This window comes from Falco punctatus (genome assembly GCF_963210335.1).
Source record: "Falco punctatus genome assembly, chromosome: Z".
NCBI classification, from domain to species: domain Eukaryota; kingdom Metazoa; phylum Chordata; class Aves; order Falconiformes; family Falconidae; genus Falco; species Falco punctatus.
This window is the reverse complement of record NC_137586.1, coordinates 60,617,910-60,640,051: the sequence shown is the minus strand read 5'-3', so window position 1 is coordinate 60,640,051 and position 22,142 is coordinate 60,617,910. Positions and strand designations below refer to the sequence as shown.

At 39.7% G+C, this 22,142-nt stretch overlaps 1 protein-coding gene across 3 annotated transcripts in view; it reads right to left on the bottom strand.

Annotated features, from left to right (window-relative positions):
- The window catches only part of FER (FER tyrosine kinase), a 202,445-nt gene that overhangs the window by 24,319 nt on the left and 155,984 nt on the right, over window positions 1-22,142 (bottom strand). For all 3 annotated transcript variants that reach the window (XM_080371961.1, XM_080371963.1, XM_080371962.1), the window contains one exon: window positions 21,893-22,016. In XM_080371961.1, coding sequence (XP_080228087.1) covers window positions 21,893-22,016 — 124 coding nt within the window. The remainder of the gene's footprint in view (window positions 1-21,892; window positions 22,017-22,142) is intronic.

The following is a 22,142-nucleotide window of genomic DNA, read 5'->3' as shown; positions in this document are numbered from 1 at the left end:
TGATGTCACTGCAAGGCCACTCTCAAGAATCTTTCATCCATCCTGGTGACTGGGAGAAGTGCCTGAAGACTGGAGTGAAGCAAATGCCACCCAGGGAACTGCATGCTGGTCAGCCACACCTTGAGTCGTGGTGGCATGATGGAGCAGCTAATCCTGGAAATGATTTCCAGACACAAGGTCTTCTATGACATGAAGGACAAGCAAGTCATCAGGAGTAGTCAGCACGGATTCACTAAGGGCAAGTTATGCCCCACCAGCTTGAGAAACTTCTACAATGAAATGACTGGGCTGGTAGATGAGAAGACTTCAGTAAGGCTTCCAACACTGTCTCCAATAAAATCCTCAAAAAGACACTGTTCAGTTCTGGGCTGGATGAGCAGTATGGTGGATGAACAGTGAGGTGGATTGAGAATGGGCTGAATGGCTGGTCCCAGAGGGAAGTGATCAGTAGCCCAAAGTCTGGTTGGAGGCTGGTAACTATTGGTGTACCCCAGGGGCCAATACTGGGTTCAATACTGTTTCACACCTTCAGTAATGATCGTGATAATGGGGCAGAGTGCACCTCAGCAAGTTTGCTATGGCTCTTTCACCACGCAAAGCAGTAACTTCCTGTAAGTTCTGGCTGGCAGCAAATGTTCCTCTCCTCTACATGGCTTAGCTCTGCTGACTTCTTTTCCAATGCAAAAAGGTTATGTACTCCTGAACAGAGGACTTACAGAAGGAGGTAAGAAATTTTGGTCCTACCATTCCATACCATTCTATACCATTCTATATGCCTACATGAAGCACTTTCCCTTTCCTTTTCTCACAGATGGTTCTCACTACAGAAACTGGCCATTGTCAAAGTGACCCAGACGACTGCTGGATTACTGAGCCTTCCTTTCCATGGTACTCCTTGTAATCTTTTAATTATCTTTTCTTCTGTGGATTTTAAAACTTATAATCTCGTGGTGGGGGTGGTGTGTCCAGCTGGAAACCATGAGATCACTTCCATTGTCTATCTACTGACATTAAAGGAAGCCTTTCCTGACTGCAGCTACCATGCTGCAAATGAAAAGATCTGGAGACTTCTTGCATTCCTACTTTTTAGTTTTACCCTTCTAGCCCCTTCTGGACTTTATAATCACATTACTGGTGAAAAGATTTGCCTACTTTTCCTGGACCTCTATCTTTGAAAAATGTTCAGCTACAGTATATGATATATCGAGGGGAAAGAAGGGTGATCAGCAGCTGTGGCTGCTCCATTGTAAAGTGTGTGGAATAGTCTTTGCAATACACAATTTCCACAGGACTAAAGTTATATGTCATTTGGATATGCAAGTCAACTGCAAGTTTGACTGCTTAAACTATCCTTAAAGCTGGATTTAATGATGCAAACAACCCCCCAGGAAGAAACTGACCAGTCTCTAGCTCACTGCAGAGAAGGAAGTCTGAAAGGGATGAGGTTGGAATATGAACAAGTAATGATGCTGGCATTGTGAGCCAAACCTTCCTGCACATAAACAAAAACCAAAAAAAGTAATGTGTATACAGTTAAAAACAGTCCTGTTTCTTAACTAGCCATTTCCTGTAAATATGAGACAGTGCAAAATCCTGGTTCTACTGAAGTTAACTAACTTAATCGAATTAGGAATTCAACCATTGTTTTTAAGCTGAATTTTGTTCCAACGTTTCACTAGGTTTTTCCCAACTTTGTTTTCCTAAAAGCAGATATAGTGTCTTGGGAGAAATTCTGCAAAACTACTCTGTATATGAATTAACACAGGGGAGTGACGCATAGAAAACTGGGCCCCAAGAACTGTCTTGGTGATAGGACAAAGTAAATTCCCTTTTTCCACAAAGAATAAATTACTAGCTTCCTTTAGAAGCACATAGTGTTTTTTAGCTGCAACCACAGCAACTATGGCAACTAGCTTCATAAGATAAATGCATTCTCCAACTCTAAATGTTTAATTTATGGACTCCCTCCCCATATATACACAAATCCAGACTCCAATCTTCAACTTCTGTTTTCAGAATATTTTTATTAGATCAACCAATAATCCGTTCATTTTACCTTTCTTATTCTTATCATAATGCAATTTGTTACCTTATTGGATAATTTAAACCAGGGGTCCTCACACTGTTTAACCAGGGGCCGGCGCGGATGCAGTGGCAGGCAGCCATCTGCGGCTGCTTGGTTCCCCCCCAACCCCCGGGGGGGGGGGGGGGGGGGGGAGAGGGTCTGTAAATACTGGGGGCCGGATTGAGGACCTTGGGGGGGGCGTATCCGGCCCGCGGGCCGTAGTTTGAGGACCCCTGATTTAAATCAAACACTTACAATCCTTTACATTTTTATTACTCAGCCTTCTCTATCAGTTTTGCCTATACTTCTGTTTTTTCCTGACTTACTACTTTATTTGCCACCTTCTACTATCAATGTCTAGAGCTGCATGTAGTGTTCTGTTCAATGTATCTTTCTGCTCCCTTGCAGACTCGCACATTTGTGCTTTTTTCTACCTGTTTCTAGTACTTGGATAACTATTGCACCTCCTTATCTCTGCAAAAGAGATAGGAGTGACACAATATACTAAATATGAAATTAATTTGTCTTGGATATATATATCAGAAAATAAAAGAAGCATATGATTAATCAGTGAAATGAAAATCGGTATTTAGGCCAGAATCATAGGGAAAATACTTGGAACAACATTTCAATGTTATTTTAAAAATATTGTCAGTAGCTGCAATTAGTAACTCTATGGGGATTTGAATTATGAAGGTCAAACAGGTACCTCTACATTAGCAAATAATTCAGTGCAAGAGAAGCAGATGAACAGACTGAAGTAGCTGGTGCTGAGTCTCCTCAGGTTTCGATTACATGCAGTTACAGAAGCTTACTTGGGATTAGATGCAGCCAGGTTTCACATGCCAAACATGACGTTTGGCTTCCTCAGCTGCAGGCTGCTTTAGGGAGCACCATTTTATCCTTTCCCTTATCCCTGATAATATCAGCAGCACATCAGTGACACATCAGAGCCCCTGCTATTACTGCTCACAGAAGACTCCCCATTATTTTTGCTTCTCCTCATAGCATTTTTGAGTTATGTCATTGCACCTGATGACTGTCCTGCCTTCCAGCTCCAGGTCTAGACAACATCTGCTGCAAGGGGCTCAAAACACCAGTAGAGGTGAAATGTGTAGTTTTGAAGAATAGGTTAAAAATCTCATAGAAAAATACTGGCTCACGACCAAAACTGAAAGATCACAAAGTACTGTATCAGTTGCTATAAAATACTCTCCTAAAGGAAGATGAAGCACTTCAATTTAATAGCTACTTGATAGTCAAAATAAGCAACAACTGCCTGTTTAAGGAAAAAAGAGGTCTTTATATTTGATATAGAAAAATCTTCCATAACTCAGTCTTCCAGGAGTTCTGTCTGCCTGACTCTCTCTGAAGGTTACAATGCTCTATTGCAGTGGCAAAGATGGTTATTTACATACAAACAACTAGTTCCAATTTACAGCTGAAGCCCAGATGTTTTACAGAAGAATAAAGAAGTTAAACAAACCCTTAGAAATTAAAATACATTAATAAATAACCAGGATAAATAAATATACCTGTAACCACAGTAATATTGTTTCACAGTTGAGTTTAGCTAAAATAAGACAATAGCAGCATGAGAGATACTGTCATCTCAATTCTGCTATCTGTTTATGATACCAAGAATTTCCATTCAGGAATATGATAATCCTTGACAATTTCAAGCTAGAGAGATATTAAACTCCTATCTATGACTAGTTTGTCATCTAAGCAGTAACTGTAGCTCCCATAAGGATTATTTGCAATATGAAAGGGAGGCAAGGGTGGTCTCAGTAAAACAAAATGAGGAAGGAGTGGGGCTTTGTGTTTTCATGTATGACCCTGCAAGGAGGGCAAAAAACTTGCCCAGATAATCATGTGCAAGAGAGGATGGTCTGTGCAAGCAATAATGAGAAGAAAGGACGGCTTCCTGAATGAGAAGTCAGGAAGGTCTACGATACCAAACAGGGAATGGATATGTTTGTAACCAACTAACTATTAAGAAGCAATATTCATAGCAGGAAAGCATTTATAAGCGTACTCATTATACTGATCTCCAAAATCCTGCCCAGAAATTACTCCAAAAGCAGAAAGCCTTTTGAATCAAGTATTTTTACTTACTCTGCCATACTATTTCTGTATTTTCTTTTAGAACAGGGATTTGTCCCTTATTTCACTATTTTTATTTCCCAGAACCCATGAGACTTGATGAAGTATCTGACACACAGCTTTGCCAGGAGCTGCTTCTGTCAGGCTTGAGTGACTCGGCTTAGATCTGTGAACAACATAATACTGTAACATTGATTCAACAATTCTTACAGCTCCAGGTACCCTGATGATCTCTCTCAATCTCACAAATCAGTTAACACGCCAATAAGGCTTTCTTCACTGCCTAGTGCCTTGCATAAGGGATTCTGAAATAGCCTTTAACAAAGAGTAAGTCCATACTTCAATCAATACTCACAGTGATATTAAAATGTTTCATAAAAGCACATCCCTGTACTATAATTCTGCCAAGCAAGATAGAAAGAGGCTGAAAACTACAGAGCAATGACAAAAAGTGAGAGAACATAACATGCACTTAGCTTACTGTATGTTTTATTTTACTCATTCTCAGCAACTGCGATTCCCTTAAAATGCATTTTACTTGTTCAGAATCTTTTTGTGAGCTGTACCTATCAGAACTGAATTTACCTTTGAACTGAGCCGAACATGCAAAACTTCACCTAAGTTTCTCTTGGCTTTATCAGAAAAATATCTTGATTCTCAGGGAAACATGAACAATAAGCTGGAAAACAGCATTTTCTTTGTTATCTTGTATACCATATATGATCATGCAGAAGTCATATATTCTCTAAAACATAATGCTTTTCAGCTGCACAAACTTCAAAACTAACTTCTTGCATGAAGGCACACTAAAACCCATTTTACATTCCTCCTTCATCTGTTTTTCACTATGTACACAGCCAACACCTACGCCAAATGTAATACTTCAGTAATAAAACTACAGCAATGTAAAGCTTGGAGGCACTTCTGAAAACTCTCCTGAGACAGTGGGAAGAATAAAGTAAGGCATATCGTCACTAGTATAATTTGAAAAAAAAGAGTAGATAAACTTTTTGTCAAATCCAGAAAACGTGTAACCTAGCATGCATCTATAAATGCATACATATGTATGTATAAAAACTGGAAAAGGGAAATATGATTATTTTCCCCAGGAAAGCAATATGGGAATTCATTATTCATGACTATTTACATACAGCCTAAAAAATTTTATTAAAATGAAAGTAGTTTCCTGTCTGAGACAACTGGGGTACACTCCTCTTCGGAATGTCAAGAACCATTACCAGGAAGCCAACAGAATACTGAAGTAATACATGATATCTTAGTACAACATGTATTTCCTTTTCTAGAAACACTAATTTGAATTTTCTGCTATAAGAAATAAACCAGGATAAGTTCTACACCCTAAGGAAAACAGTGTACACGAAAGCATGCTTTGGCTTTACTAAACAAAAACAGACACACATCCTCTTCTGATCAATGACCTATGCTCAAAGAACCCTGCACCTCAGTTCTGAGGTGACTGGCATTTAGTTGACTACATTCTTCTTCTCCTCCCGAGTCCAGCTTCTGGTTTTGTCTTATCCTACCACCCAACCTATTGTTTATCATCTGCCACTAACACCTCCTTTACACATGAAATCTTGCAGACCATCTTTCTTCTCTGTACAGATTATCAAAAATACAGTTTAAAGATTCTGTGGAAACACCACCATTGATACACTTCAACCACAAACATGGTTTGCATCTCCTGGTTGTGAAGTATTTGGTATCTGACAAGGGTGTGTCTGAACTGCCTAAGCAGATTTAGTATGAAACTTTGAACTCCACAATACAGTAAACAGAGAAGAATTACTGCTGTAGCTTCATGGCAATGACTACAACAATTTGTTGAATAATATGTATTAGAGGTATAGCAAAAGCAGTCATTATCATCCAAGGCCCTACTTCTTTTCCAGTTGAATTCAATGACATTTTTTTTGTTGCTTTCAGCATGGCAGCTACATTTAATAAACTTACATAAACATGCAACACTGGTTTTGCAGTGTCTCCTGCACTTAAACTTCATTCTGTGGGATCAACTAATTTTTCACTACGATTTAATAGTATAATTATTACTTCAAAGATGGCAAGCAAACCACTATTCCATTTAAAATAACTAGATAGCCAGTGATAACAGCAAATTAATTTACTACTAATTCATGGAATAAAAGGATCAGACTGTTAAAATTTGCAGCTTTTTATTTACTATTAAATTCCAGTGGGAGATTGGGACCCTTAATTGAATAATGATTTCCCTTAATATCTCTTGATACTTCAGATTCACACCTTACCGTTTCCTCTTAAGATCCTATAAGTAAAGCTACAGTGTTCTCCAAACTTCACTTGTAGATCCATTAAAAAAACACTGATTACAGAATAGATAAATACTTCAATAAAGTGGATAATGGAGCTATTCCTGAAAAACTATGCAAATGTTTACATTGTTCAACACTGGGTTGCATTTTTCCTTTCCGGAAGACATTAGGGAATTTCAAAGTTATTTGCAAATTATGTCTTTTCCTACTTAAAGAAACTAGTCTACACAAACTAGCAAAACCTGGAGAAACACTGATGTCTGATGGCATACTGGAACTTCTCCCTCTTAAAAGCCCAATAATAAGTCACAGAAATTAAAATTCTTATTGACAGTAGTGAAAGCTAAGAGAACATGGAACAGTTAAAAATGAGTCTTTAACAGCTACAGACGCCCACCAGCAAGGTCTGCAAGAAGAAACAGCACTAGCAGAACACTGTGGATACCATAAGAAGAAATGAGTGCTTGTAGTGGGTGGTTCTCTGTTAAGGGGCATGGAGGCAGCCATCTGCCGGCTGACAGGGAGTCCTGTCAGGTATGCTGCCTTCCCCGAGCTAAGGTCCATGGTGTTGTCAAGAAGGTACCACAACTTGTCAAACAGCATGGGATATCATCCAGTGCTACTCTTTCACATGGGCACCGATGACACTGCAAGCCAGAACCCAGGCAGAATCAATGAAGACTACAAAGCAAGTAAAAAATTTTCATGCCCAAGTTTTTTTTTTTTTCATTTTACCACTAAAAGGAAAGGATGCAGCCAGAAATAGATGTATAATGCAAGCCAACTTCTGGCTTCATTGCTAGTGCCATCACGAGGGTTTGCGCTTCTGAGACAAGAAGCAATTCTTTGACTATAGCATGTTAGGGAGGGGTGGAATCCATCCGTCTAGAAGAGGCAAGGGGATCTCTGGCAGCAGGCTGGCCAGCGGGGTGAGGCGGGCTATAAACTGAAGGACTCGGGGGGAGGGGTCCAAAGTGTCACTGATCATATCATCACATCCAACCAGGGAACACACAAGGCCAACCAGAGCACTGATACACGTTCCTTAGCTGCCTCCCAAGATGAGGACAAGAAGGCCAGACACCTCAAGCGTGGGCATGGCTACGGTGGATCTTCTTGCATCCCTCCTGGGAAACCCGCGTGCTGGATTACCTCTCTGCACTGCCTGTACCCCAGCGCACACAGCCTGGGGAATAAACTGGAAGAACCAGAGATCTGTGTGTGGTCGCAGGGCCATGGTCTCGTTGCAGTTACAGGGACACGCTGGGACAGCTCGCACGACTGGAACTCTGCCATGGGTGGCTATGTACCTTTTAGGAAAGACAGGCCAGCGGGGCGAGGTGGTGGAATTGCTCCTCATGTGAGGGAGCAGCTGGAATGTATCGAGCTCTGCCTGGGGGTGGATGCAGAGCGAGTGGAGAGCTTATGGGTAAAGCATTAAGGGGCAGGCCAGCACGGGGGACACCGTTGTGGGTGTTTGCTGCAGGCCACCTGATCAGGGAGAGGAGCTTGATGAGCCCTTCTACAGACAGTTGCAGGTAGCCTCACAGTCGCAGGCCCTGGTTCTCATGGGGGACTTCAGCCACCCCGATACCTGCTGGAAAGGCAGCAGAGCTGGGAACACACAGCCCAGGAGGTTCCAGCAGGGCATTGATGATAGCTTTGTGGTGCAGATGGTGGAGAAACCAACAAGGCAAGGTGTGCTCCTGGACCTCGTAGTCACAAACACAGAAGGACTGGTTGGGGATGTGAAGGCTGGGGGCAGCCTTGGCTGCAGTGACCATGAGTGGGTGGAGTTCAGGATCCTGCGTGAAGGAACCAGGGCAGTAATTAGGATTGCAGCTGTGGACTTCAGGAGAGCTAACTTTGGTCTCTTCCAGGACCTGCTTGGGTCAGGGGTCTAGAAAGTACGGTGGTCCAAGAAAAGTGGCTAATATTCAAGCATCTCTTCCTCCAGGCTCAAGATTTGTGCATCCCTATGAGTAAGAAATCAAGCAAGGGGAGCAGGAGACCTGTATGGATGAGCAAGAAGCTTCTGGCAAAACTCAAACAAAAGAAGGAAGTTTACAGGATATCTAAAAGGGGACAGGCCACTTGGGAGGGGTACAGAGATGTCAGAACATGCAGGGGTGCAACAAGAAAGGCTAAGGTCCACTTTGGATGAAACCTGCTGAAGGAGGTCAAAGACAACAAGAATGACTTCTTCAAGTACATCAGCAGGAAAAGGATGACTGGGGAAAATGTGGGCCTGCTGCTGAATGGGGTGGGTGCCCTGGTGAGGAAGGACACAGAGAAGGCGGAGTTACCGAGTGCCTTCTTTGCTTTGGTCTTTACTGCTAAGGCCACCCCTCAGGAATCCCAGACCCTGGAGGTAAGGAAGTCTGGAGAAAGGAAGATTTCCTCTTGGTCAAGGAGGATCACGCTAGGCATCATTTAGGCGAACCTGATGCTCACAGATCCAGGGGCCCTGATGGGATGCAGCCCTGAGTGCCAAGGGAGCTGGCAGGTGTTATTGCTGAGCCACTGTCCCTCATCTTCTCATCATCTTCTCCCTCATCTCCCTCATCATCTGACAGGAGAGGTGCCCGAGGATGAGAGGAAAGCCAATGTCACTCCATTCTTCACAAAGGGCAAGAAGGAGCACTCAGCAAACTACAGACCATTCAGCCTCACCTCCATCCCTGGGAAGTGATGGAACAGCTCACCCTGGAGGTCATCTCAAAGCATGTGGAGGAAAAAAAGGTCATCAGGAGCAGTCAGCATGGATTCACCAAGGGAAAACCGTGCTTGACCAACCTGATAGCCTTATGTGATGGAATGACTGGCTGGGTAGAGGAGGGGAGGGTGGTGGATGTTGTCTGCCTTGACCTCAGCCTTTGACACTGTCTCCCGTAAGTCCCTCACAGGTGAGCTCAGGCAGTGTGGGTCAGGTGAGTGGATGGGGGTGGACTGAGAACTGGCTGGTGGCAGAGCTCAGAGGGTTGTGATCAGTGCTGCAGAGCCTGGCTGGAGGCCTGCGGCTCACGGTGTTCCCCAGGGGTCAGTGCTGGGCCCAGTCCTGTTCAGCTTGTTCACCAGTGACCTGGGTGAAGGGGCAGGGTGTCCCCTCAGCGCGTTGCTGATGGTGCAGAACCGGGAGGAGCGGCTGATGCACCAGAGGCTGCACTGCCAGTCAGGGAGACCTGGTCAGGAGAGCTGGGGCAGAGGGACCTCATGGAGCTCAACAAAGGCAGGTGCAGGGTCCTGCCCCTGGGGAGGGACAGCCCCAGGCACCAGCACAGGCTGGGGGTGACCTGCTGGAAGGCAGCTCTGCGGAGAAGGACCTGGGAGTGCTGGTGGGCAGCAAGGTGCCCGTGGGCCAGCAGTGTGCCCTGGTGGCCACGAAGGCCCCTGGGATCCTGGGGGGCATCATGAGCAGCGTGGCCAGCAGGCCGAGGGAGGTGATCCTGCCCCTCTGCTCTGCCCTGGTGGGGCACATCTGGCACAGCTGTGTCCAGTGCTGGGCTCCCCAGTTCAGGAGACAGGGAACTACTGGAGAGGGCCCAGCGGAGGGCTACGAAGGTGATGAGGGGACTGGAGCATCTCCCTGACGAGGAGAGGCTGAGGGAGCTGGGCCGTTTGGCCTGGAGCAGAGCAGACTGAGAGGGGATCTTACCAGTGCACACAAACACCTTAAGGGTGGGCGTCAGGGGGACGGGGCCAGGCTCTTTTCAGTGGTGCCCAGCGACAGGACAAGGGGCAACGGGCACAAACTGCAACACAAGACATTCCTTTTGAATGTGACTTTGAGGGTGACAGAGTGCTGGAACAGGCTGCCCAGAGAGGTTGTGGAGTCTCCTCTGAACACACTGAAAAGGCTGCCTGGACATGGTCCTGTGCACCTGGTTGTAGGTGAACCTGCTTTAGGAAGGGGTTGGACTAGGTGATCTCTAGAAGTCCCTTCTAATCTCAACCATTCTGTGATTCTGTGAATCTACTGATACTAAAATGAAGGTATGAGGTAGAAATATCTAGATGTTGTAGGCAAGAGTAACCTAATTAGTGGTGCACTCATAGCAGAAGTATAATACTCTCTTTTCTCTGCTTGTTTGTTCATAAGGTATATAGGTATGTCCTTTGACAACAGTTCCGGGGTGCATGCTTTTATTGACCCTGTACAACGTAAGACAGAAAATTCACAGACTGTGAACTTAAAGCTTGTTATTTCTCTATACAGTAGATGTCCCTAAACTTTTGACATTTACCATAGCAAGTAACTATATTTCATCCACTATTCTCCATTGCAATAGGACTATGATAGTAGAGAGAGTATTATTCATACTATGCAGGAAAGCTATCCGACTTTATGATCACCACAATGACTTTCACAAGCACTGGCTGTATGTTATTTTTATCTTAGTTTCAGTATCCTGTACTCTAATTTTTTACTTTTCACTTCTTAATTAGAGACAGCCTGTTGCTCGCATGCAGTGAGTACATTTATTATTCTAAAAATATGTTAGTCAAACGATCTTGTCTGAATAATACTTGTAAATTCCTAATATTTATCAGCAAAAACTGGTATTGCAGTTAAATTAAAACAACTCTAACACAATACCATAAATGCTACAGCTTGTTAAGCAGAATGACAGAGTCTAAGAAAATTTGCTTATATTTCTTTCAATCCCATTTGATTTATTTCTAGCAAAGAATAGTAATTTTTAAAGAGAGAGTTTTCTATATTAGGGATATCTCATGAGAAAAGATACACTGATTCAACTCCAGAAAGGCAAAAAAAGAAGTACTACCCATAATATGTATCTTCTGTAACAAGAAAAAAAAAAGCCTCCTCTGAAACTTCTTATTAATTGTTTATAACTCAAGAATTTATTCTGACTTCTTACAATAAATATAATCCTTTTTATAATTAACTTTTGACACTTAAGTTTTCTCCCCCTGTCTATAAAACAATGTTTCCTAATGCAAGATCTTTATTTTGGTTTTACACACAAGAACAGCTGTCTCACAAGAATAAAACAGACACACTTCTAAAAGATCATGTAACTGTATGATTTCTATATAATATTTTACTATGTTATATCACAGTATTTTGAAGATATACTTTGTGTTGTCCTTTTGGACCCTCTAATGAGCCTTGGGACCCAAACACAAGTTCAGAGTGGCAGAAAGACCAACCATTATCTGAGATTTCCAGGAATGTATTCACTGTTAGTTGCTTAAACATGCAAAAGCATAAATACCAGCTAGCTAGTTGAACATATGTGCTTTACCTATGCTGTAAGAAGAACAAATAATATTTCCTTCCTAAGAAATATTCCTTTAGCAAATCTTTTTCTCATTCACATCTTAGCCAATTATTCAGTAAAACCTGGAAGGGTAGGGACCATGGAAAGTTACCAGTTCTCAGAATAAGAAGCCCTGGTCCCTCAGAAAGTAAAGTAAGTTTAAAAAGTGGGTTTAGGTGAATTGTCTTTAAAAATGGTCTCCTAAAAATGGTACATTTCCTTCATTTTATATTTGTGTAGAACATGCATTCCTCAGCAAGGATTCTCATGCTCTTCCTTTGTGAAGCTAAATCATCTTCCCATTCTGTGTGCCAGGAACCCAGTGCCACAGTCGGTCTCACTTCTTCCTCCAAATGACCAGGCAAATGCCTGGAGAGTCATCATCTCCCATCTCTACACTACTCCTACTGCACCCGCCCCCCAAACAGTCCAGTTACAGACCCTGTATCTCAGTAATTTGCAGTCATGTTATTGTTCAGGCATTGAGGTCCTTGAACGAGGAAAGCTGACCATTTCATTAGAACAAGGATGTAGATTATATGGATGTAATTCTTTAAAATTAGTTAATACTGCAAAATATTTAATTTACAAATGAGCTTGAATACATACTAATACTTAGATTATTAATTCAATATTATTACTCTTATTTTCATTATGCACATCAGGTTACATTAGGTAAATTTTGGCCTGGCAGTGTGCCCACGCATGCACTGAACAGAAAAACCAAGCTATGACCTGCCCCCCTCTGACCCCAAGTAAGAAAACTTGAGTTAGTACCATGAACTTTCAAGAAAACAAGAATGGTTTTTGGTAGTGTAAAAAAAAGAAGGTGTTTTCAATTACAGATACCACCTCTGGAAGGTTATTCATTTGAATGCAGATCAGTTCTGAAAGAGGAAAAGGATGTTCCCAGCTAAGTCATAGATAGTAACTGCCATCCAATATAAATCCAGTGAGTGTGATTTTTACTTTCCATGTGGCAAACAATGTGTTATGCTTTCTTTAACGAAAAGACAGAGCAGAGAGGCTAAGAAACTTAAGTGGCCATGGAAATGCTGAAATCTAAGGAAATCTTTGGCAGGACAGGACAAGACATCAGTTGGAGTGGGCTGGCAGGGGCAGTCTGAATGGAAACCTCGTTCTGCTCTCATCCCCAGCCAAATGATTTCATTTACCAAGGCTGCTGCATTAGTTTGTTTCAGAAGTACAAAACCTGTAAGTGTTAAATTAAGGTCTCTGGTTACATATAAGTTATACATAAATACATGAAACACTTCTGGTTCCTTAAAAAGGCAATACAGAGTCAGTCGATCAGAATGAAGAATTTACCTTCCAATGGCAAATCTAACCTCTAACTGCCAACTGAAAGATGAGAGCTACCAAACCAGAAAGCAAAAATGGAACCTGTTATACATTTCTAGCAATTATGAAAAATAATACATTTTCAGCTTCCCATGTATTAGCAGTTACTGGTGAATTCTATCACCCCATATATTTTCATTACAATAGTCTATTGTCAATATGGAAGTTGCATTTTTTTTAAAATAACTGCATCTACAAAGTAATTCTGCAATAACATGCCAAACACTTTATCTATTACTACCTTTAGTTTAACACTACATGACATTTTAAATCATCATCCTCGGAAAAGTGACATACTGAAATCTTAGAGGTCTGAAATAATTGGGTATTTTCCCCATTTTACAAGGAACACATATAGGATATTCAAGCACAAGCTAAACAGGGAGCACTACAGAAAGTTTACTGTAAAGGAAAATATCAACCTCGCTGAAACCTTTAACAGACAGTTCAAAACATTGATATAAAGAACTGTCTTTGGCTGATCATACTGGATTACCCCGATGCCATTCAGCTGATACGTAGACTGTGTATTGGTTAGACATAAGATGAAGCCTAAAGGAAATTTCAATTAAAGAAGACAAAATGTTATAACTGCCTTATCAAAAGAAAAGTCAATCATGGAAAGAAAAAAGTTAATTCTTTTTTATTTATTTCATATGAAGAAACTTCACTTTGGCATTCTAAATAGAGAAGCAGCAGAATGTAATACCCTGCAGTAAACTGGCCTCTGGGAACTATTCATTATTAATATTAGTCTCAGAATGACCACAGTTAAGCAACTTTGTTTTGTACTTGTATGAATAGATGCTTTATAATTTAATATTTAAGAAGAAGAGTAGCAAATGGTAGAGATAATTGGTGCTGGAAATTCCCAGTGGCAAATAAAATCTGTCCTAATAGCAGCCATTAAGCTAACATGATGTAACACAAAAAACCACAATTTAAATACTTATTTCCTATATACTGTGACCCCTGATGACTCTGGTAACAGGACTGCATCCAGCACAATTCAGAAGTACAGGAAAGACACCACTACTTCAGTCTATTTGAGATAGCACGGTATGTTGAGATTCACAGTAAACAAAAATGTATTCAGACACTTCTCATATCACACTCTGACCATCCAAATCCACGCATCTATTACTCTAATTACAAGCCTTCTGCAGCTGTGGCAAACATAAATCTGAGCTAACTCATTTTTAATAGTGGTTGGGGTGAACTTCAAGTAAAGTACACAAGGGGAAGTGGTATCACCTCTACAACAAATACACGGAGTCTGCAAGGAAAAACTGTATTCCTCTCCCTTTCTAAATCTTTTGTTACTCTGCCATGCCAGAATTCAATAGCTTAGGGAAACAGGTAATAGATTAGAAGGAAGCTCAATTTTTATTCAGAAGCAGCTCTTCACCATAGATCACATCCACTTACATTACAGCATATTTTTGATTCAATAATATCTCTAATTTATTATAATGAATTTAAAGTATACAATATTAATAATATTCAATTTAATGAGTTTGGATACTTAAAACTTAACCCCCCCCCCCGATTTTTCCTTAATACTTTCAGATCAGACTCATACAAGCTCATTAATGAAAAAATAATCAAGTTGCTCAAATAAGATTTCAGACAACCAGAAGCAGCAATTCAGAACTGATTCAGCTTTAATTGTAAATGCATTTTTGTAGGATCAAGCCACATTTACCAATGTGACAGTGGAGATGCCTGTGAACTGCAGAAAAAAACCCCTTGAAAATCTATTTTTAAAAGCTGAAACCTGGTATATAATACTCAGTAATCTATTCCTATGTGACAAGCAGAGTGAAAACATAGCAGTGTTCACCTGTCTCTCCTCCTAGATGACAGCAGCTGAAGAGCACTGTATTAGTTAATTTAGGGTTGGAAATACCACATTTTGAAAAAACACAGTAGTGTGAAAACCATTAAAAAGAATTTCCTGGAGCATTTGAAAGCACTGACACATTCATATTGATTAATGTTATGGTCCAGCATGCTGTTTTAATAGCCACTGATGAAAAAAGGATCATTGTACCCTTGGAGTGCAGAGACAGGCTGAAGACTCCAAGCACCTTGGTACAGCATTAGCAGAATGTCAGCAAACACTGCAGCATTATGATGGTTGCAGCATTTCCTTCTTGCATTAGAAGCAAGAGTGCCAAGCAGCACCGCTAGGGGAGCAGCACCACTGCTTTGGAAAGAGTCAACACTTCCTTGATTTGCTCAGCAACAACTTGGACTCCAATGAGCTGCTCCTTGAACTTACGTTTTTTGGAAAGACTTAGCAGACAGATCCTTAGCTACCCACCAGTAAGCTGGGAGGACGGCTTCTGCAGTCTTCCTGTACACTTGCCATCTGGATCATATCTCCAAATAAACACTATGCATTTGTAACTGTTCTTCCATTAGTACTTCTTATCACCAATAGACCAAATAAAAAATAATCAATAACCTGTGTAAAACCTGCAATGCTATAACTGCACAGTATCTTTACAATCTAATAAAGTCAGCAGAAATACTTGTTTTAGTGTAAAAAACTTTATTAGTTTATAGGCAACATGGAAGGCTGCATAAAGCACTTCATGTCCATATTATGAAATAAAATCTTAATACATGGTACTGCGACGTGCCAGTTAAATTGAAAGTTTGACTAAAAATTATTTTATAGATATGACAGAACAAATTTTGGTAGTTTTCTCTGTTTTTTTTAAACACTAACAACATACCTACTCATAAACAACAACGCTTATAAACAGGCCTACAGAAAGCAGCAGTTTTTCATCATTTGTTGTTTTAACTTTAAATAGAATGGAAACATTTCTAATATTTATATTGTAAAAAACATGCTTTGAAACATCATTTTATATAAAGCAGAGGCATAATATTACAAATAAGACCTGAAATTATGATTATTCATTACATTTAGGTGGTGTTTCAACTGTACTACTGACAATAATTCTCTGACTTACTTGTTGAAGCATGATCAACTATAATTATTAATGCAACCGTACAGAATTTTTTGATTCAGTAATAAATGATTAAACATTTTCTGTGAAAGAAAAGCTATAGAAATGGAATCTTGCATCACCACTTGATTTTATGCATTCAGTTCTGAATGAATCATAAAAAGCTCATTAATAATGACAAATTAATGCTTACACAATAACTCTAGTGAAACACTGACACTGGGAATGTTTATTAATTGACCACTTTCAAGATTCTAACTTTTATTATAGCTCTCTCCTAATAGTGCATCTTCAAATTTGTTTAATCACATAATGGTCTGGGTTGGAGGGGACCTTCAAAGTCCACCCTACCATGGGCAGGGACATCTTTCACAAGATCAGGCTGCTCAAAGCCCTGTCCACCCTGACCTGGAACACTTCCAATGATGGGGCACTCACAACTTCTTTGGGCAACTCATCCCAGGGTCTCACCACCATCACCATAAAAAATAATTTTATTATGTTCAATATAAACCTCTTTCAGTTGAAAACTGTTGCTCCCTGTTGTGTTGCTACTTGTTACTATCTGTAAAAAAGTCTTTCTTTTTAGTCCCCCTTTATACAGTGAAAGGCCACTACAAAGTCTCTCTGGAGCCTTCACTTCTCCAGGCTAAACAACCCCAACCACCCCAGCCTTTCTTCACAGCAGAGGTGTTCCAGCCCACTGATCATTTTTGTGGCCCTCCACTGGACTCAATCCAGCAGATCCATGCATTTCTTGTACTGGGGACCCCAGAGATGAAAGCAGTACTCCAGGTCGGGTCTCATGAGAGTGGGCCAGAGTGGGAGAAGCCCTTCTCTCACCCTGATGGCCACCCTTTTTTTGACGCCACCCAGGACAGGGCTGGCCGCCTGGGCTGCAAGCACACATTGCCAGGTCGTGTCCAATTTTTCATAAACCAGGATCCTCAAGTCCTCCTCTGCAGGAGTGCTCTCAATCCATTCATCACTCAGCCTGTCTTGATACTGGGCATTGCCATGACCCAAGTGCAGGACCTTGCACTTGGCCTTATTGGCCTCATGAGGCTTGTATTAGATTATTTTTAAAAAAATAAACTAGTTCTTAATGTATTTGTAAAAGCTCTTAAACAAGTAAACATCAATCTACTCCTCAAGTAAAGCAGTGAAACCATTTGCAGAACACTATCAAGGAGCACAGCAGCTAACTGAAAAAAAAAATATTATGCTAGTTTCAATTAGAATTATACACATATTACTTGTAGATAAAGGTACCACAAAAGTCTCCCCACAGTAATATTTTCAAGACCTAACTGTACCTTTGATTTTGAAAGGTTTTATGGACTACCAAATCACACAAACAGAGGAAATCCTACACATAATTGCTTCTCAATATTAAAATATTTTTTCAATTGAGTTCCACTATGATTTGAAATATTTTCATTACAAAACAATGGCGGTAAAGAGAAGGGAAAATAAAATAATCTATAGGTATGTCCAAATTCTCTGAATTGGGTAGTTGCAGCTTTTCTCCTACGCTTCCACAGAATCAGTCTGGAAACTAAACATAAATTATGGACAAATGCATTCATTCACATGCAAATAAAATACTGGGAAAGAAGACCACTCATAAATGCTTACTGAACCAACTGAAATTATCACATCTCCATACTTATCTTGTGTTTCTAATTAACAGAAAAAAATGGAACTACTTAAACAATAGCATACGGTAAAAATGAAATGCAAGAAACAATTCTTCAACCTCATGTTAATTAAATGGAGATGAAACAACTACATTCTTCTGTGTATGTTCAACCACTCTTTTTTATTTCTTTTAACAATGTCTTTTCACACATCTTGGTTTTTGGTGGTTTTTTTCCCCCCTTTAAGCCCACTCGTTTCTGCTTTTTAAGCAGAACAAAGAGTGAGCAAAGAACAAGTGATATCTGGATGCTAGAAGAGATGAAAATGCAGATCAAATAATCACTCACATGCATTGAGCATTCTAAGTCTGACAGATTTTAACTTAATATTTGCACCTAATGAAACAGCATAGCACACACAAAAATAGAAAACAAAGCACAGATTAGTTGTTGCACTGACCCCACCACTGAAAGGCTAAGTCAAAGTATGACTCAAATAGCAATTTCAGAAAGCCAGTACAGATTTAGCTTGACTTTTAAAACATAAAGACTAAATATTGCTAGTGGAGCTACAACTAAAAAGGGGCATTAAAAATAATTCTAATAAACTGCTGAGCAGCCTTTGTTTCACATTAACATCAAGTCAAATGTACATGGTACTAAATTATAGTCATCTAAACTACTAAAAAAGCATGAGGATTCTGAACAAATCTTTAAAACAACAAATAGAATACTGCAGAAAAACAACAGCATGAAGCTAAACAATTTTGGTTTGCTGTAACCTACATAATTGAAACTATTTCTAATTATATATTACTGATCCTTCTTAAGTAATAATAATCAAAGCCTACGGACTTCTTGACAAAGTAAAAAAACATTCCACTGCTTAGTGCATTTTCTATCTAGTCAATTTTCTTATCTCTTTTTTACTTGAGAACCACTTTCAGTTGATGACAAAAAAGAACAAGTTTATTGTTCTTTCAAAAGAACTACGATTCCCTTTACATCCATCTTCTTTCTACTATGAATTAAATTGTTCCATTCTAATCTACGTGCTCTCAACATTAAATTTATTCATGAATAATTTGTCCTACCTGACCCAAAAAGGAGAGAACAAGGGCTCCCAAATTCCTTGTACAGACCATGCAGTCATATAGCTGGACTTTCTGTGCTCGCATAAGGAGGGGCTGAAACTCCCGTGGGGTACTGAGTCCTGAACACCTAATCGCTGGCTTACAAAGCACCAGACAGTTTGACTTTTCCCTGCCAGCCTGTCATTCCCCTGTTTAGTGTACTTGCAGCACAGCACCAAGAGTGTTGGGCCCACTAGCATGCAACAGGTTCAAAGTACCCAGCAAGCAACAGATGCTCTGTGCTTCTGTGGCAGACCAGGATTCTAGACAAACGTATCTCCAGCCATTCCCCAGTGCCCAGAAATCCTGTATATATGCTCAAACTCCTCAAACAGGGAACATACCTAGAAAAAATTTGTGTGTGCTAATCCTACTAAAATACAGTTTAGCCTTTGGTAAAACACATTTTAAAACTGCATAAGCTACCTTCCTAGAGTAAGCATTTGCCAATTCACCTGTATTAGTAACACAAAAAAACCCCACCCAGAAGTCCCTCTGTGATTACTGCTAAAATCACTAAACTTGGTTGGTTGTTGTCATGATTCAGAAATTTTCTCTATGTTTGCCCATCATATTCAGAAGAATTATATAAATATTAAAAGCATATATTATGGCTAAACACATAAAACTGAAAAAACATCCTGAATATCCCAGAAAATCAGATTGGTAAAATAATACTGGAAATGTATATTTTGATTTATTAATCCATGTGTTTCATAAAATTAAGCAGTTTTCCTGAAGATACTGTTTGCTTGCTTGGTTGTACTTTATAACTGTGGTCTTCTTCAGGATAGCTTTACTAAAAATTTTGTTTCTACTTTTAAGGAAAGTGGTAGCTCTCTCTGATAACCTCCTGTGTCAAACTGTGATAATAATACTGCTATTAAAAATTTTGTGAACATTTTGAAAGTTAAAAGGTAAACAGGGTGAAAGAAATTTTTCCCTACTAGTACCATAGTATGTGTAATCCAGGCTGTGCGTGTTGGCAACCCTATAGTACTAATAAAACAGGTCAGATTACAGCTCTTTTTCCTGCTTGAGATCTCTATGAGACGTTTGTATTTTATTGAGTTTTCTAACTGGAAACAAGGAAAAAATGAAATCTTCAGATGGTAAGACATTGCTACATATATCTCCTCTGTGAAATGTATTATCTGAATCACTATTAGCTTTGTAAACATACCTTAAGAATAGCTGTTCCTATTCACTGCTATCCACCAGCGCATCTTTCAGAGCCACAATGAAGCCACATTGTAATCTATAGTAATTAGAACAGTACTATTCCACACAGATGAGCAGTGTTACCCTTTTCCCAGAATTAAAATTAAGAAAGGCGGGGGGGGGGGGGGGGGGGGGGGGGGAGGAGAACAGCACTTCTACAAAAATAATAGTTTCTAAAATTATTTATATTTTGTAGGCATCACACTACCATTTAATGAACAAATACTGTACTCTTTTTCAGCAATTGCCATTACCAACGAAGACATTACACGATACGGTTCTAATAAATTTTAGTTCTTCAGCTATTACTTTTCCCCTCGGTTTTATCTTCTAAGAACACAGGAGTTCTAAACAGGTACTTTTGATATAACATTGATCTGACAGTTGCAGAAATTATTAAGCACTAGACCTTTCAAGAGGGTCGTGTAAATCACAAGTGCTGTTATTACTTGCTCTGATTTTTATGCCATTATTTTCTTGGTAAACAGAGCCAGGCTGAAAAAAATTCTACCATGACAGAATGTTTAATCCTATTTCTTTCCATGGTGCTTAAAACACTTTTGTGGGATTTCCCGAAGGAGTACTCTATAGTTTTATATTGTGAGTTAGGTGGGGATTTTTTCCTCTCAGTGTTTCTTATGTATCATGATCTTGCAGAAGTGTTTAAATCAACTTGTGTTTCAGAAAAAAAATTCCAAGTTTTGGAAACAGCATAAGATTACTATTCTATTGAAGCTTCCTTAAATCTAGCTGAACACAAAAAAGAGACTTACAATAATACTGTAATATTTTATAAATAGGGTTTGAGCTTAATCCTGTTGGAAGAATGTTTTTAAAGACAGATCTACTTCCCGACATAATCACAACTGAGCAATTAACTGTTGATAAAAATCTAAAAGAAATACCTCTCAAGGCCTCCAGTAACAACATTCATCAGAACAGTGCTAAATCTGAAATGGGCTGATTATGTAAGTGAAGTGGCATACAGTTCACCTACAAATGTTCTACAACACAAAGCAGAAGTCATCAATATTATAAATGAAACTTGTTCTTCCTATTTTTTCTGTAAAGTGGATTATCATCATTTTTATGTCCCATATTTCAGCCACATCATTGTATCATTGTATATACTCTGTATATAGAGAAAAATAGGTGGAAATTAAATACATTCCCTTTGATAGAAACTGAATGTAAGCAGTGCCACAGCAGCCAAACTCGAGATGAAACAGCAAAAAAGAATGGTAGAAATAGAAATAACGTACCCCAAGAGCATAAAGCCTGATAATCTTCTATAATTTAGAAAGAACTGTCCAGGAAATTAATATCTTAATATACAGAACTCTATAGTTTTCCTCCCTTTACTACCTGAGAAACCAGTGGATCTTGACAAAACACACTCCAAATGTATCTTAACTTCTCTGTTGGCCAGCCAAATACCTGTAAACTTCAGCCAGGATATAAGCCTCACAGATTGCTTTTTGCTGTGATTGTCATTGTATCAATTATGCTGCCATAATGCAAATTATTATGGAAAAAATCATTATGAACTTACATTAATAGCAACAAACTGTACAGATCAATAATGGAGTACTTGTTTTTACCCAAATGAACAGGAACAGTTTTGAATTAGACAAGCAATAATGACCTCCTCTAAGAAAAAGTGTAGCCTTTTTGGTTTTTAAATTGTAGTCATCACTGATAATAGTAAGCACCATAAACGCTTAAACAGCTAACATTTCCAATGATCAAAATTACAATATTGAGAGAAAAAAAATCTTTCTTACCTATGTATACAATTTTTAGATTCTAGATATGCCATACCAGAAGCAGCATCTAATGAAAATTTCACCAACTGTTTGGTTTTTAGCTCATCCTTCTTTTTTCTTAAAAAGGACAGGAAATCACCTCCTACAAAAACAGAAAGATGGACAGTTAGACATGACAGATAGGATACTGACAATTAATCTCTCACTGGGGGTGAGAGACCAAACAAAATACAGCTATCAGCTGTTCTCACCAACTCATCAGTTTGAG